The 14,265-nt window shown below is 60.2% G+C and overlaps 1 protein-coding gene across 2 annotated transcripts in view; it reads left to right on the top strand.

The window, feature by feature from the left end:
* TMEM184B (transmembrane protein 184B) overlaps positions 1 to 11,739 on the top strand; it is a 41,414-nt gene extending 29,675 nt beyond the window's left edge. For both annotated transcript variants that reach the window (XM_069490137.1, XM_069490136.1), the window contains 7 exons: positions 3,329 to 3,419; positions 3,902 to 3,977; positions 6,901 to 6,992; positions 7,823 to 7,992; positions 8,415 to 8,609; positions 10,518 to 10,538; positions 11,373 to 11,739. In XM_069490137.1, the coding sequence (XP_069346238.1) occupies positions 3,329 to 3,419; positions 3,902 to 3,977; positions 6,901 to 6,992; positions 7,823 to 7,992; positions 8,415 to 8,609; positions 10,518 to 10,538; positions 11,373 to 11,614 (887 nt within the window). In that variant the 3' untranslated portion in view covers positions 11,615 to 11,739. The remainder of the gene's footprint in view (positions 1 to 3,328; positions 3,420 to 3,901; positions 3,978 to 6,900; positions 6,993 to 7,822; positions 7,993 to 8,414; positions 8,610 to 10,517; positions 10,539 to 11,372) is intronic.
* Positions 11,740 to 14,265: the final 2,526 nt, after the last annotated feature.

Genomic DNA, 14,265 nt, shown 5'->3' with positions numbered 1-14,265 from the left:
CTTCTCTTGAGGGTTTCGTCTTTGGTGACTGAAAGACTGATTGCCTTGAGGAAGGCGCCAGCCTCCGAGAGGAGCTCCCCCAGCTCCCCTAGCTCTTCCACCTCCCCCAGCTCCTCCTCCACCTCCTCTTGTTCCTCCACCTTCTCTGGCTCCTCTAGCGGTGAGACTGAGAGTAGGTGGCACCCACCTGCCCAGGCTTGCGGAGTGGGGTGATGGCGCATATCTGTCCACGCATTCCTTCAGTGATGACTAAGTGTATATGGCGCCAGGTCCTCTGGGAGTCACTGGGGGTGGGTTCCTACCCACAAGAAGTCTACAGTCCAGAGGAAACAGCAGGCCACACACTGTGGGCTGTTCCCTGAGCTCAGCCCCGTCTAAGGGTCTACACATTCAACCCCCTCCTGACTGCACCCCTGCAGGAAGGAGTTATCCCCAGCTTGTAGATGGGGAAACTGAGGCATGGAGCACTTCAGAAACTTGCCTGAGGCCGCACAGCTCCTGAGTGTTGGAGCCACAGTTCACACCTAGGCAGCCTAGCTCCAGGTCCGTGGCTCTTTGCTCTGCGTTACGCTGCCTCTGTACGGGGAGGACCAGGCACGTCACAGGGACAGGCAGCGAGTGACATGAATGAGCATGGTGACGGGACAGGCGAGGTGGCGTCTCAGCTGGGTCTGCCTCTGGGACGTGGCCGGGGATCAGAAGGAGACTGCTGGAGGTGTGAGAGATCCTGGCACATCCTGGGAACTTAACCCTTTACTGTGGTTGAGTAAATAGTCGTGCTACCAAAACATACTAGTGTCAAGCAACTGATAATTTTGTTTGCGGATACTGTGGGTCTGGAATTTGGACAGGGCACAGTGGGGATTTTTTTGTCTCTGCTCCATGGGGTCTGGGCCTCAGCAGCACTAGAGGCCGGGCAGGGGTCATCTGAAGGCTCACTCGTGTCGGCAGATGATGCTGGTTGGCAGCCGAGAGCCTCAGTTCCCTCCACGTGAGCCTCTCCACGTGGTCTCCACAGGGCTAGCTTGTGCCTCCTCCCAGCATGGCGGTGGGGTCCCCAGGGGAAAGTGCCAGAGGAAAGAGGCCTTTTCTAACCCTAGAATGGATGTCACGAAACGCCACTTCTGCTGTGGTCACCCTGGTCCATCCAGATGCAAAGGGAGGGAACGAGACCCTGCCTCTCAGTGGAAAGGTGTCAGCATCCCGGGGTGTGGCCATCTTTGGGAAATCCCATCTGTCACAGTACAGCTCCACCCAGCTTAGAGTGGGCACATCCATTCCGCTGGGTCTTGTGTGATTTTGACAAAGGTCATTATCGGGCTGACATCAGATGGCTTGGTGACCCCCTTTCCTCTGCTCCAAAGTTCTTGCCAGTGAGTTGTGATCTGGAGCTTAGTGGACATTCCTGCTGTCACTAGACATCTGAGCTGCCTCCAGTCCAGGCAGGCGGGGCCCACGGCCCTCCACCCATCCAGGAGCGCCTGAGCCCGAGCCAGGCAGGGAGGGAGATGGTAACGGCTGGGATGGTCGGCACTCAGAGAGCTCCACTGAGCGCGGGTCACCCTTCTGAATACTTTGCCCACTCCATTAAACCTCACAACCCCCTGGCAAGGTGGGTGCCCCTGTGATCGCCATTAAGAGAAGAGGAAACTGAGGCCCAGAGAGGCTCACATAGTAGCCAGTGGCAGAGCCACACCGCAAACCCTCTGCTATGTAGGTGTGTGTGAAGGGACAGTCACAGCAAAGCGTGGTCAAGTGCTGTGGGTCAAGTGTGTGTAGGAAGCCATATATAGATTAGAGCAACTGTGAGTGGCGTGAAGTACCCCAATTATTTTCCTTTCCGAATTGCTGAAGGCCAGTTTTGCCTAAAAACATATTGCAGGGCTGTCTGTGCTCCAGTTCGAGGCAGTTACACGTTCGTGGTGTGCCCTGTGTGTGCCGTGTGTTGTGCCAGCATTCTGGGGAAGGAGGAGGCTCCCTTGCAGGGGGTCACCGTTGGCCAGTATGACACAGGGAGGGAAATACCGGAAAGTGTCTACAGATCAGGTTCCGTGGGTGAGAAGGCACTTACATCCATGCCAGTCACTGGAGACTCCTCCGAGTTTGCCACTCCCAGCTGGGTTTGAAGGGTCCTGGGAGTGCAGGGGGAAGGGCGCTCCATGCAGCGGCTCAGGAGTGCTTCGCAGGAAGGTAGAGAACCTGCCTGGGGGCAGGCGGGCTTTTAGTGCTGCTGCACAGAGACATAAGCGTGGACAGGGACCAGGTCACCCGTTGAAAGACCAAGTGCCAAGCCAGGGGACAGCACCAGGGAGCCTCGCAGGGCTCTGCTGCAGCAGGTGGCAGGATCACATGGGAAAGAGCCTTCTACCTGTGGGGCCACTGAGGCTCCCTTGCCCTTCTGTTCCCCTGATCTGTTCGTTCCTTGCGCCTTTGCTGGACATCTCTGCTGGTTCCCATGTCCTCTCCCTCATCGTGCTTCTCTCTGTACTTGCCCTCTTTCCTCGATCCTGGCACACACGTGTGCTTTAGCACTGTGCAGGCAGCAGCCTTCGTTTTGCTGACCCAGCAGAAATCCTCTGGTCAGGAGACTTGTTACTGCAGATAGCAGTATTTATAGCGTCAATGTTTACAGCGGACTTTGACCATGCCGTGGCTCACTGTTACGGATTTTGGGTCTTCGTGGTGATGTTGAGCGTGTCCCACCCCTGAATGAGCGGCCGAGCTTCCCGAGACATTCACGCTATGTTCTGTGCACTCTCACGTGTTTCGTTACAGTTTATAGTTCGGTGCATGAACCATGTACCTGTAGGTGCAGGTTGTCGAGTGGGTGAAGGTTCCGCTCTCTCATTCTTGCTTAGAATTTCTCCCAAGGTCCCTCTGGAGAATGTTATATCGTCGTCTTGATGTAAACTCTGTAACCTATAACACACAGACAAGCGCATAAAACTAATCATTATAAAGCCAGTACCGTTTCACCCCAGAATACACTGTGCCAGCCCCCCGAACCCCGCAAGCGCCCACCCCGATCTCAGCCTCGCCACACCGTCCTGCGCTGTGGCAGTCCCCTCCTTGCCTTCCTTTAGGCCTGACCAGCAGTGCAGATGTGCACCCTGAGCACGGCGATTTAGCTGCGCCTGGCTGTGAACTTACAAATGCGATGCTAACTGCGCGTTCTGCGGACGGGCTTCTTTCGCACATCCCTGTGTCCCGAGGCTCTTCCTGATGCTGCGTGTGGCTGTGGCTCCTTCACCTCCATCGCTGCTTAGAATTCCGCCGTCTGGGGCCTGTTCTGCCGATTTCAGTGGTTTTCTCTGGGCCCTTTTCGCAGCTTTGGTCATCTACAACTTCCTGAGCCTGTGCTACGAGTACCTCGGGGGAGAGAGTTCCATCATGTCGGAGATCAGAGGGAAGCCCATCGAGTGAGTATGGCCAGTCCTGGCAACGCCCAAAGCACCCCTTTTCCTGGGCCTGGCGTTCTTTGAGCTGCCCTGGCATCAGCTGGGCACACAGACCACCTCTGCCTGTGACCATGACCTACTGTGCTCTCCCGCACTTCCTGAGCAAGGCCGTTCATCTGGCCTCTTGGGAGGGCCTCTCTGGCTCGTTCTCCTCTCTCTTCCTGTCTCGACCTCAGTCCTTTCCTGTTTATTTCTCTCTCCTGCAGTTTTTCCATTCAGTGCCCTCCAAGTTGGTTTGTCACCCAGGGCCAGAGCAGCCCTGCATCCCTCACGTGCGGACACTCTGCCCTGCCCGTCCTGTGCTTGGCCTTGGGCTCCAGGGCCGCCCCAGACCCCTGTCCCCGCTTGTCTGCACGTGCAGGAGGGCAGCTGTGCCCAGCCCCACCTTTCCCACGCCCCAGCTCTTGGCTCACCGGCCCCTTCTGCTCGCTTGTCTCTTCCAGGTCCAGCTGTATGTACGGCACATGCTGCCTCTGGGGAAAGACGTATTCCATTGGATTTCTGCGGTTCTGCAAACAGGTGTGTGCCCCGCAGCCGCCAGGGCAGGAGGAGCAGGCTTGGCCCCGGAGTCTGGGTCTGTGCCCTGGAGCCCCAGCTGCGGGGAGCAGGGGCGAAGCTGCCTCAGGCTGCCCTGACCCCACCTGTGGAGGTCCCCTGCCCTGCGAGGCACCCAAGCCCCAGCACCCACCTTCCCAGACTGTTAGGAAGGTGCGTTAGCAGGTGCTCAGAGGGGCAGTGACCGGCGTCCTGGGAGTGTCTGGGGCAGCTTTGGGCAGGAGCTGATCTCAAACTCTGGCTCATTTTGATCAAGTCTTGGTGTGTGAGAATCAGAGGAAATGCATGGAGATTCTAGAATCTCAGTTTGAAAACTTCTCACCAGCTGCGGCTAGAGGGCAGGAGGGTTTCGGCATCAGAGACACATGACGGAACCGGACTGTGCTGTCTCTCTGGTCTCTTCCCCGTTTCCCATTTGGCAGTTCAGATGCTCCGGTTTCCTCGGCTGCCCTCCCTGTGGTCCGAAGTAGCCTGGGTGGCGGCCGTGAGCTGCTGTTAAGTGCGTGGGCCTGGGTGTCTGACCGTCCAGTCTGATAGCCATCTTCTCTGTATGACCTTGGTGATGTACTTAGCCTGTCTGAGCTTTAGTCTCCTCTTCTGTAAAATGGGCGTAATGACACTCATCGCCAGGGATGGCTGAGAGGAACTGATGCGGGAATGGAGGTAGAGCGTGTGACACAGCGCCCGCACAGGGCCTGTGGCCTCCGGTTCGGAGGTGGAGGCCGAGGGGCCCTTGCAGTCTTGACCTCACGTTAGTCCGCTCTGGGGCTCCCCAGGCCTCCGGCAGTCTCTCCAGCATCGCCGGGAGTAGTCGGCACAAGAGGAAACCAAAGCCACAGCCGAGTCACTGTGGCCTGCAGAGGGCCGGCCCTTCTGCTCCTTCCCTGCAGGCCAGGCCCTCAGTGTGGGCACACCCGCAGGTCTACCTGGGCGGGCCAGGCCTCCACTTCTGTTTCCAGATCTTCCTTCCCTAGTGTGTTTCTAAATTCAGAATCTCACCACTGGAACTGCGGGGAAAGAGTTAAAACTGTCCTGGGCGCAGGGTGGGGCATTTAGAGCCATTGTTTACCAGGCCAGGTTCCGGGCCAGCTGTGACTCACTGCCTTGTTTAATGATTATATTGTCTGGGAAGTTTTGATCTCATGGTCGCTAGCTAGCATGGCCTCCTTATAAATTATTCCCCAGCCCCACGGGCTAGGTGTTCTGCGGTCGGTCCTGGAGGTGACGGGAGAGGCAGTAAGAGGAAAGAGAACAAAGGAAGCCTCTTTGTGCCTTTGCCACGCCAGGCACAGGGCTGGGCCTGAGACATCCTCGGGCCAGTTCCCAGTGTCTGAAGCTTCTGGAGAGCTTGTTAAAAGCAGAGATTCCCAAATCAGCCGCCCCCTCTGCCCCAGCCCGATTGAGCAGCTCGGGGACCTGGCACTTGATGAAAGCTCCTTAGGTGACCCTGGTGTCCAGCCCAGCTGGGAACTGCTGATTGGTCCAGGGTGTGGCTCTGGGGCCTGCTGGCTTGGGCTCTGATGCCCCCTCTGCCTCTTCAGCTTCTCCATGCCTGTTTCCTCGTCCATAACACGGGCACGGTGATGGTGGCCATGTGGGCACCAAGTGAGCTGGCGTGGAGCAGCCCCCGCCCATTGCCAGGCTCATAGCGAGAATCGCACAAACTGCCGCTCTTCCTGTTTCCCCAGGGGGTGCCGGTCCCACTTCCTCCAGGTGGGGTGATGGGGCCAGGGAAATTCTGTGGGGCTTTCTGAGAGCGGGACCACACCTCTGCCCATCCACGCGCCTCTCCGTGTGGCAGTCCCGTGGTGCGGGCCGCCTGGGTGCCCCTGCAGGCCTATCCCAGATCCCCACTCAGGGCAGGGACGGGGTCCAGCAGGCCACTCGCTCTGTCCCAGGCTCCTTGTCCCACTTGCAGCCAGGCTAGTGCAGCCTTGCTGATCGCCTTGTCACCACTGCCTTGGCTCCTCTGCAGGGGGCTGTGGCTTAGACTTACTTGTCTTCAAGAGAAGGCTGATTCTAGTGATTTTCATGGACACCCTGGATACCCCTTGAGTTTTCTGGGGCCTCTGTAGGGAATTGGGAAAACCTGGCTAAGGAATCCATCAGCAGTAAGCAAGCTCTCAGGAGCCTTCGCTAAACGCACAGAGGTGGGCTTCTTCCAAGAGGCACCGCTGTGTCTGGCTCTGCTGTCCCCACAGCAGGGACCCTGGGAGGTTGGGGCTGGCTGCGTCTATTTCAGAGGCCAAGGACTGTCTGGGCTGCTGCAGCTAGGAGCATGCCAGGCTGCAGTTCAAACTCAGCTCCAGGACTCCGGAGTCCGTGTGCTCTGGGTGCTCCCAGCTCCCCACCTGGTGTTCCTGTGGGTCATCCCATCCTCCAGGAGGCCCCAGCTCACCACAAGCCCTGGATCCAGGCCCAGAGTGTGGCTCAAGGAACCAGAGCAGGGGTGGCCGGGACGAAGAAAGGAGGCCCTCGCCCACCTCCACCCCCCGGGTGGCCAGTTCCTCCCGCAGGTCCCAGCCCCTCCCACCTCTCCGAGGCTGCCCCTCAGCAGCGCTCAACCCCTCGCACCCATCCGCCCTCTGCCTCTGGGCCCAGATGGAAGCCTGGTGCGCCTCTGGTCTCCGGCACGTTCCTGACACTCCCTTCCCCAAGAAGCCTTCTCTGCTGACTGTCTCCTGGCCTGTTGTGCCCTCCGTTGTTGGTCCTCCTTCCTCCTTGTGTCTTCTCACGTGAGGACATTGCACTGTCATCTCCCACACATTCTGCCTGCCCCTCCGATAGCGGTCCCCGTGCGAGCAGGACATGGGGCCAGCCCCTCCATCCCTGTTCTCACACATTTCCCGTGCTCTCCTCGACTCCTGACCGTCTCTCTCCCGAACAGGCCACCCTGCAGTTCTGCGTGGTGAAGCCCCTCATGGCGGTCAGCACCGTGGTCCTCCAGGCCTTTGGCAAATACCGGGACGGGGACTTTGAGTAAGCAGCGGGCCCTGCCTTGGGCGTGGGGGAGGAGTGCGGGTGCAGGGTGGTGTCCTGCCCAGGCTGGTACCCTTGCTCAGGGCAGGAGTGGCCAGATGGGCCCCGCAGCTGTGACCTTCTGTGGGCTGTGGTGCTTGTGCCTCCCTGCGCCTCTGAGCCTGACCCTGGCAGTGGCCACCCTCGCCCTTGACCTGCTGCCGGCCCAGGAATGAGCCCTTGGTGGCAGTCATGTTCACATGCAGGCTGCAGAGTGGTGCCACGAAGGGATAGGCCACGAAGGGGCAGCGACCCCTTCTGAGGCGGGGAGTGAGAAGGGCCGGGCCGGCCCCAAGCCCAGGGCATAAAGCCCCTGCTGTGTAAACTGTCCACACACACTTCATCTGGGGTCAGCAACAGTAACCGCGTGTCTGCTTCACACACTTTCTGTGACCCACACGAGTAGCCCTGCCAGGGCAGGGGAGCAAACTGAGGTCGGGGGCATGACTTGATCACGTCACCTACTTTGGTGCCTGTCATTGGACTGTCAGGCCGTGGCCTCCAGCATGGCCCTGGCTTCCACACTGGTGTCCGCATCAGGGGTGTGGGCCCTGGAGCTTAGGCACACCCGTGAGTGAAGCAGAGGCCGCAGGGCTGGCTGTCCTGGGGCGCACCCCTCCCGACCCACCCCACGTCTGTCGCTTTGATCGCCTGCCCCTCCTTCAGTGGCTCGCTGAGGTCTGCTCGACGAGCACAGCTAAGAACCGTGGGGGCCACACACGGGAGGGCGGACAGAGGTGGGCCCCGTCCCTGCAAGGGTCTGTCCAGCCAGAGGATGTTCCATCCCACAGCGTCACCAGCGGCTACCTCTACGTGACCATCATCTACAACATCTCCGTCAGTCTGGCCCTCTACGCCCTCTTCCTCTTCTACTTCGCCACCCGGGAGCTGCTCAGCCCCTACAGCCCCGTCCTCAAGTTCTTCATGGTCAAGTCCGTCATCTTCCTCTCCTTCTGGCAGGGTGAGCCTCTCCCGGTGCTGCGAGGCCGCCTGTGCTCCTTGTCATCTGAGCCTCGGGCTCTCCCTCTGCTTGCTGTCCCTGGTGGCCGTGGGCTCGGGTGTGGGGTTGTCCTGGGTGAGCCTGGCCTGGAGCTCCAGGGGCCTCAGTCCACTGGACACTCTTTTTACAGGGGGAGCTTTGAATGGGGGAACCCAGGAGACCCCACATAATCAGTGATGTCTCAATTTCAGTAGCTGGCCAGGAACTGGGAGAGTGGGGTTTCCGGAGGCCAAGGCTTGTGTCGCCATCCCTGCCCTACACGGGCCACTGTGATCCCACTCCCATCCTCACTGGGGCACACGGGCATCTGGGCAGAGCTGTGTGGAAGAGGGGGCCTGGGAAGGGGTCCAGTCTGGGGCCAGATGCCTGCGCTCCCCGTCCAGGCATGCTTCTGGCCATCCTGGAGAAGTGTGGGGCCATCCCCAAGATCCACTCGGCCCGAGTATCGGTGGGTGAGGGCACCGTGGCTGCCGGCTACCAGGACTTCATCATCTGTGTGGAGATGTTCTTCGCAGCCCTGGCCCTGCGGCATGCCTTCACCTACAAGGTCTATGCAGACAAGAGGCTGGACGCGCAAGGTACGAGCCCGGGCCCTGGGAGACGCCCCAGCAGGACTCTCCCACCTCTCAGCGCCCTACAGGTGTGGTTGGGTCAGGTCATAGGATCCCCAGCTTACACGTGGGGAAGGGGCCGCAGAGGTCAAGGTGGTGGGGCAGGGCCAGGAGGGACTCGCACCCCCGCCCCAGCACTAAGGTTGGTCCTGGGGCTGAGCCCACCTGTCTCCTGCAGCAGGTCCGAGTGTGCGCACCCAGAGGTGACATAGACAGTGGGGACCGAGACTCTAATGAATAGACAGATTCCTGAGGGCGTCTGACACCCAACACTGTGCGTGGTTACCCACTTTGTCCTGTAATTTCCTCATCTCTAAAGTTCATTTTTTTAAACAAAAAACGTAATTACTTCTAAGAAACAGACTCAAATGGTAATAGCATTTAACAGCTTTCTTTTTACACCTGCTGATCTTCTTCCTTGCCAGAAGCGTGGTTAGCAGCCCCAGTTGTGTAGGAAAGTGCCCTGGAGAGCTTTTGAAAGTGCCGTGTCCAGCCCCGCCCTCAGAGGTTCCTCAGTAAGGTGGCTGGGCTGGGCGGGGAGAGCTCTGTGCTCTGAGAGCTCCCAGGGTGATTGCTGCGGCCAGGGAAGCGGTGGGCCAGGAGGGCGGCAGCTGCCAGGCAGTGTGTGTGGTGGGGGGACGGTTCTAGCAGGGTGAGGAAGAGGAGGCTGGGAATGTCTGAAACTGACTTACCGAAGGAGGAGGCAGGAGGGACTGGGGAGAGGGCAGCCTCCTGGTCTAACACTTCCACCCAGGAGTCTGGCTGCTGCCAGCTGTCTTCCCGAGTGACTGGCAGCAAGAAACCCACTTCCCCAGGGCCTCCCACCAGGCCCCCGCAGGCCCTGTGTGAGTGGCGTGGCATGTAGCAGGCCCACTTCCTTCCTCCCTCCCCCCCGTACCTTCCCTGGTTGGGAAGAGGCCCTGAGATGCCTGTGCTGGTTTTGGGAGACCAACACACTCGCTCGCTGGGGGCCCTGGGTCACTTTTTCAGTCATTGGTTGCACACCTACGCTGTGCCTGACCCTCTGCTGGCCAGGGCTTTCAAGCTGGTGTGCCCAGTTGGAAGCAGCTAGCAAACACCCACCCAGTGTTGAGGGCAACCTCCCTTGGACCTGGTCTGGCAGAGCCTGTGCCCATGGCAACATCACCTGTGGGCCTGGAGCCTGGGGCCACCCCAAGGAGCAGGCGGGGCCATTCAGAGACCATTTCTGCAAGGTGGGCTCTGCAGAGGTTCTCTGCTGTCGGCCTGGGCTGTCTCCACACTGCCCTCAGACAGACACACCTATCCCGGCAAGAAACAGCGTGGCCAGAGTACAGCCCGCTGCTCGCCCGCGCCTGCCTCCCTGCTGTCCTTGGCCCTTTGGTCACCTTCTACCGAGGGGCCCAGCCCCTCTCAGCCCTCAGGTTAGCCTTGAGTGCAAAGCCAACTCTGCTGTGATCTGCACAAGTAACTCCTCCCTCTGAGCCTCAGTTTCCTTGTCTGTGAAGCGTTGTGGGGTTTGTAAAGCACGTGGTGCACACGTAGCCCAGCCACGCCTGAAGAGAAGGGGAATGGGGTGTCCTGCTGAGGCCCACAGGTGGAGTGCTGGCCGCCAGGCCGGATAGCCCCTGTTGGCGTGAGCACGTGGGAATCGTCATCCCTTGGCAGGCATGGCAGGAGTCATCCCTAGAGGGACGCCCCCCCCAGGCCCCAGGGGGCACCTGGAGCTGCCTGGGTGCCCGGTGGGAGAGGGGGGGAAGGATGCGTGGTGTGGTGCCGGTGGGCCTTGGTGGTGGGCGCGCGTTGTTCACTCAGCTGTCTCTTGTCTTCTCTATTTCTCCGCTTCTCTCCCCGCCCCCCTTGCCCTGCTTTTGCCTCGGGTCTGGCCGTGGGCAGTGCCAACGTATGGCCCTTACGGTAGGTCCCACCCTGGGTCTGCACGTCTGTCCTGCACGTCAGTTCTGGTCACTGTCACTGGCATGTCTCTCTCTGTACGTAGTTCCTTCTCTGTGTCATCTCCTCTGCACGGAGCACCCGCCTGCCAAGGGCCACCCTCCGTAGAGCCTGCTGCTTCCGTCCTGCTCCCTCGTTCTGGAATATGCCCTGCTGAGTCCTGGGGGCGCAGTGCCGTTCACGGGATCTCAGGGGATTTAGCGATGTTTCCATGGCAGACAACATGGGGGGCAGAAAGAGCTCACAGACCTGGGTTCCAGGGTTGGAACCTTCCATCTTGGCTTTGCGGCCTGGGCCGTCCCCTCTGAGCCTGTGGGGACGATTCATTAGCGGATGAGCAGGAAGCCTGCCAGGGCGGGGAGGGGAGCCCGTGAGTCCTGTCTGCTCCCTGTGGGTGTAGGCCAGCCTGGGCCCTGGGCCTCTCCTCGGCTGTGGGGGGCAGGAGCCTAGCACCTGTGGAGCCCAGGTCCTCCTGCCTGCCTGGCCCTCGTCCCCAACACCCCCGACTTGAGTCAGCGCCGAGCCTGTCTTGGTCTTTCTGGGGCATCCTGGATCCCTTCCTACCCGCCTGACTGGGCTGCCAGTGACCTTTTGACACCTGGCCACCCCCTCGGGGCTGCCCTCCACGCCTGCTCCCTAGCCAGAGGAGTCATTTCTTTGTCTGCCCCTCGTCTCCTCCTAGACCCCATTCTCTGCCCCTGGAGGAGGGGGTTGAATGGCAGCCTGGGGGTGGGGCGCTGTCCCAGCACGAGGGGCAGGGGCTGAGCCGCCTCTCTCTCGCCACCCCTCCCCCTGCAGGCCGCTGCGCTCCCATGAAGAGCATCTCCAGCAGCCTCAAGGAGACCATGAACCCGCACGACATCGTGCAGGACGCCATCCACAACTTCTCGCCCGCCTACCAGCAGTACACGCAGCAGTCCACGCTGGAGCCCGCGCCCACCTGGCGCGGAAGCACCCACGGCCTCTCACGCTCCCACAGCCTCAGTGGTGCCCGCGACAACGAGAAGACTCTCCTGCTCAGCTCTGACGACGAGTTCTAGGTGCAGGCTGCAGTGGGGGGAGTGCTGGCGCCTTGGCCCGAGGCAAGCTGTTCCCCACCCCAGCCTCACAGCCAAGCCAGGAGGCGGCTGGCACAGCTTTGGCGTTGCCCTTTATTTATTGGACCAGAAACACTCACATATCACTTCCAGAGGAACGGCCACATGCTGTCTGCCCAGGGGGACCGCCTAGGCTCACCCCCGAGCCTTCAGGAATATTCCTGCATGGCCGCCCCTGCACTACCTGGGCAGGGGGCAAAGGACAGTGGAGCAGTGCCCACGGCCCTGCTGCTCGTGTTGTGGTGGGGCGTGCCGGGACCAGCTGTGCCCAGGCCAAACGCTGCGTGTGGACCAGCGGCTGCAGCCTTCTAGACACCTCTCCCCTGCGAGACTCTGGGCTGAGGTTGGCAGGCCCCAGCCCACCCCCTACACCGTGCAATACTCTGCTCCCCTCCCCTGTCCACCTTTGTCCTGTGCTAGATTTGCCTCACCCCAGGCAGGAGGAGGAAACGGGGATGCTCTGTGGACCCCCCTCCTGGCCCAGGCTGACCTGGCATGCTGCAAGGATCAGAGCCAGACCCCAAGAGCCATGGGTCCCACCTAGGGAGGGTGCTCAGGGGCCTCCGGGCCCTTCTGTTGAAGTAGGGGCCTCCGGCCCCTGGGTGCCCTTGCCGTGGCTGCACCTCTGCCCACCTCATGCCCCTCCTGGCCTGCCAAGGACAGCCAGCAGTCCGCACTGCCCTCTTGCTTGGGTCCTTCCTCTTGACAGAGTTCTGGAGGGAGCCCTGGGCTGCTCAGGGCCTTCCCACCTGCCTTCCCAGGCCAAGCAGCCAGAACCTGTGCTGGACCCTGGTCTCTCCCTGGGGCTTCTCACTCCCATTTCAGGGGAAAGGTCTGAGTTGCCACATTTCAGACCAGCGTCCGGAGGCAGACAGTCCAGTGGGGAGGATGGGAGGGATGGCCATGCAGCTGGGAGGTGGCAGCAGTGGCCCCAGACCCCTCTCCCGGGGCCCTGTCCACACAGGGTCTCCTCTGGTCCCCCCGGCTCCTCTCTTCTGTGCCTTAGTCACATACAAAAGCTCCCTCCTTAGCCCCCGTCTGTCCCAGACACTCCCTGGGGGCTCCTTGTTAAGCTGCTGGCACTCAGAGGGTCCTGCAGTACTGGGCCAAGGGCCCTTGGACAGGCCTCTGGAGTGGCCAGGACCACCAACTCCCCTTCGCTCACCCCTCCATACCCATATACCTGGGGCCTCCCAGGGCTGGACCCCCAGGCAGGCCGGGCTCACCTGGCTCCTGGCTTAGGAAGAGGCTGGGCACAAAATGCATGTTCCTGCAGACACAGCTTTCTGGCATTTAACAGATAGTACTGGGTTGGGGCTGCAGTAGCCTCTGGAAGTGGGTAGGGGGAGGGAGAGGGGCCCCTGCCTCTGGCATTCACCATGGAATCTTTCATTTGGTCCCTCCTGGAATGAACAGGGTCCCTGTCGGATCTGTGATGAGGGTCAGGTCCCAGCAGTCTTCCTGGCCTCCCTCCTGCCCTCGTGGCCAAGCCAGCCCTCAGGGGCACAGAGGCCTCCATGTGGGTTACCAGAGGTCAGTTCTGAACGCCTGTCGCCTGTCGGAGGGTGTCTGGCCAGGACGCCCCAAGCTGCCCGGGAGGGCAGGGCAGGCACGGGCTGAGGAGCAGCCCTGGCTCCCCCTGCATTTGCTTTCTGAATCCGTTTCTCCGACTCGTTTTCCTTTCTCCTTCAGGCCAAAGTGTGTTGCTGGTTCCCGGCCCCCTTGGTCCCTGCCTGCCCGGCACTGTCTGCTCGCATGGTAGGTGGGGGTGGGGAGCTCAGTGGCAGGGAACTAGTGGTCCCTGGGGACACGGGGTCGGAAGCACCTGCCAGACCGCTCCATCCCCTCCTCCTTCCTAGGATGCATAACCTACCTTGTCTTTTTTTTTTTTTTAATTTTTTTTTCCAGATAGAGTAGCTCTTTGTACATAAAAGATACTTGAAAAATTAATTGTATGATGTATGAGAAGACAGAGTCCCCTAGTTTTGTATCTCGTTGTATGACTGCCATGAGTTCCACCAGAAAGCCGCTCTATTTTGGTCTCTGTGACATTTTAAATGCGTGACAGAAGTGAGCAAATAAAGTGAGGAAGAAATATATATATGAGATAATATAGATTGTACTGAAATCTCCTCTGCCTGTGGGTGAGGTTTTTTCCTTCCCCCCGGCCCCCCGAGTTTGTGTCTGGACGCAGCTGCAGTGGTTGTGGGCAGGGCTGTCTTAGGGGATGCTCTCCCTTCCTGTGTGTAACCTGCATGCTATGAGGGGGCTCATATTGCCAGACTAAAATCAGGGTCCAGGCCCCCTTGGTCAAAGTGCCTCTCCATCTCCCAGCCAGCCAGTCCCAGGGGCTCATGCCCCCATCACCTGAGGGCCATGTGAGGGGCTCTGTCCACCTAGTGGGTGGGGCTTGCACTCTGGGGGCTGAAGTTCTCCCTGGGATCTTCCAGACTCTCCCACCTCCCTGAGCCCGTCCTCCCCCGGGACGCAGGGGCAGCTGGGCGTGGACAGTGTCTGCCCACCAGGCCTGGTGCCTGCCCTCCAGGGCACTTCCCTCCACTGCAGCCTCCCTGGGCCTGGCCTCCTGCTGACAG

The sequence above is a fragment of the Eulemur rufifrons genome, chromosome 16 (assembly GCF_041146395.1).
Source record: "Eulemur rufifrons isolate Redbay chromosome 16, OSU_ERuf_1, whole genome shotgun sequence".
In the NCBI taxonomy this organism is placed as follows: Eukaryota; Metazoa; Chordata; class Mammalia; order Primates; family Lemuridae; genus Eulemur; species Eulemur rufifrons.
Note: the sequence above shows the minus strand (reverse complement) of the source record. Positions and strands in the feature narration are given on the sequence as shown.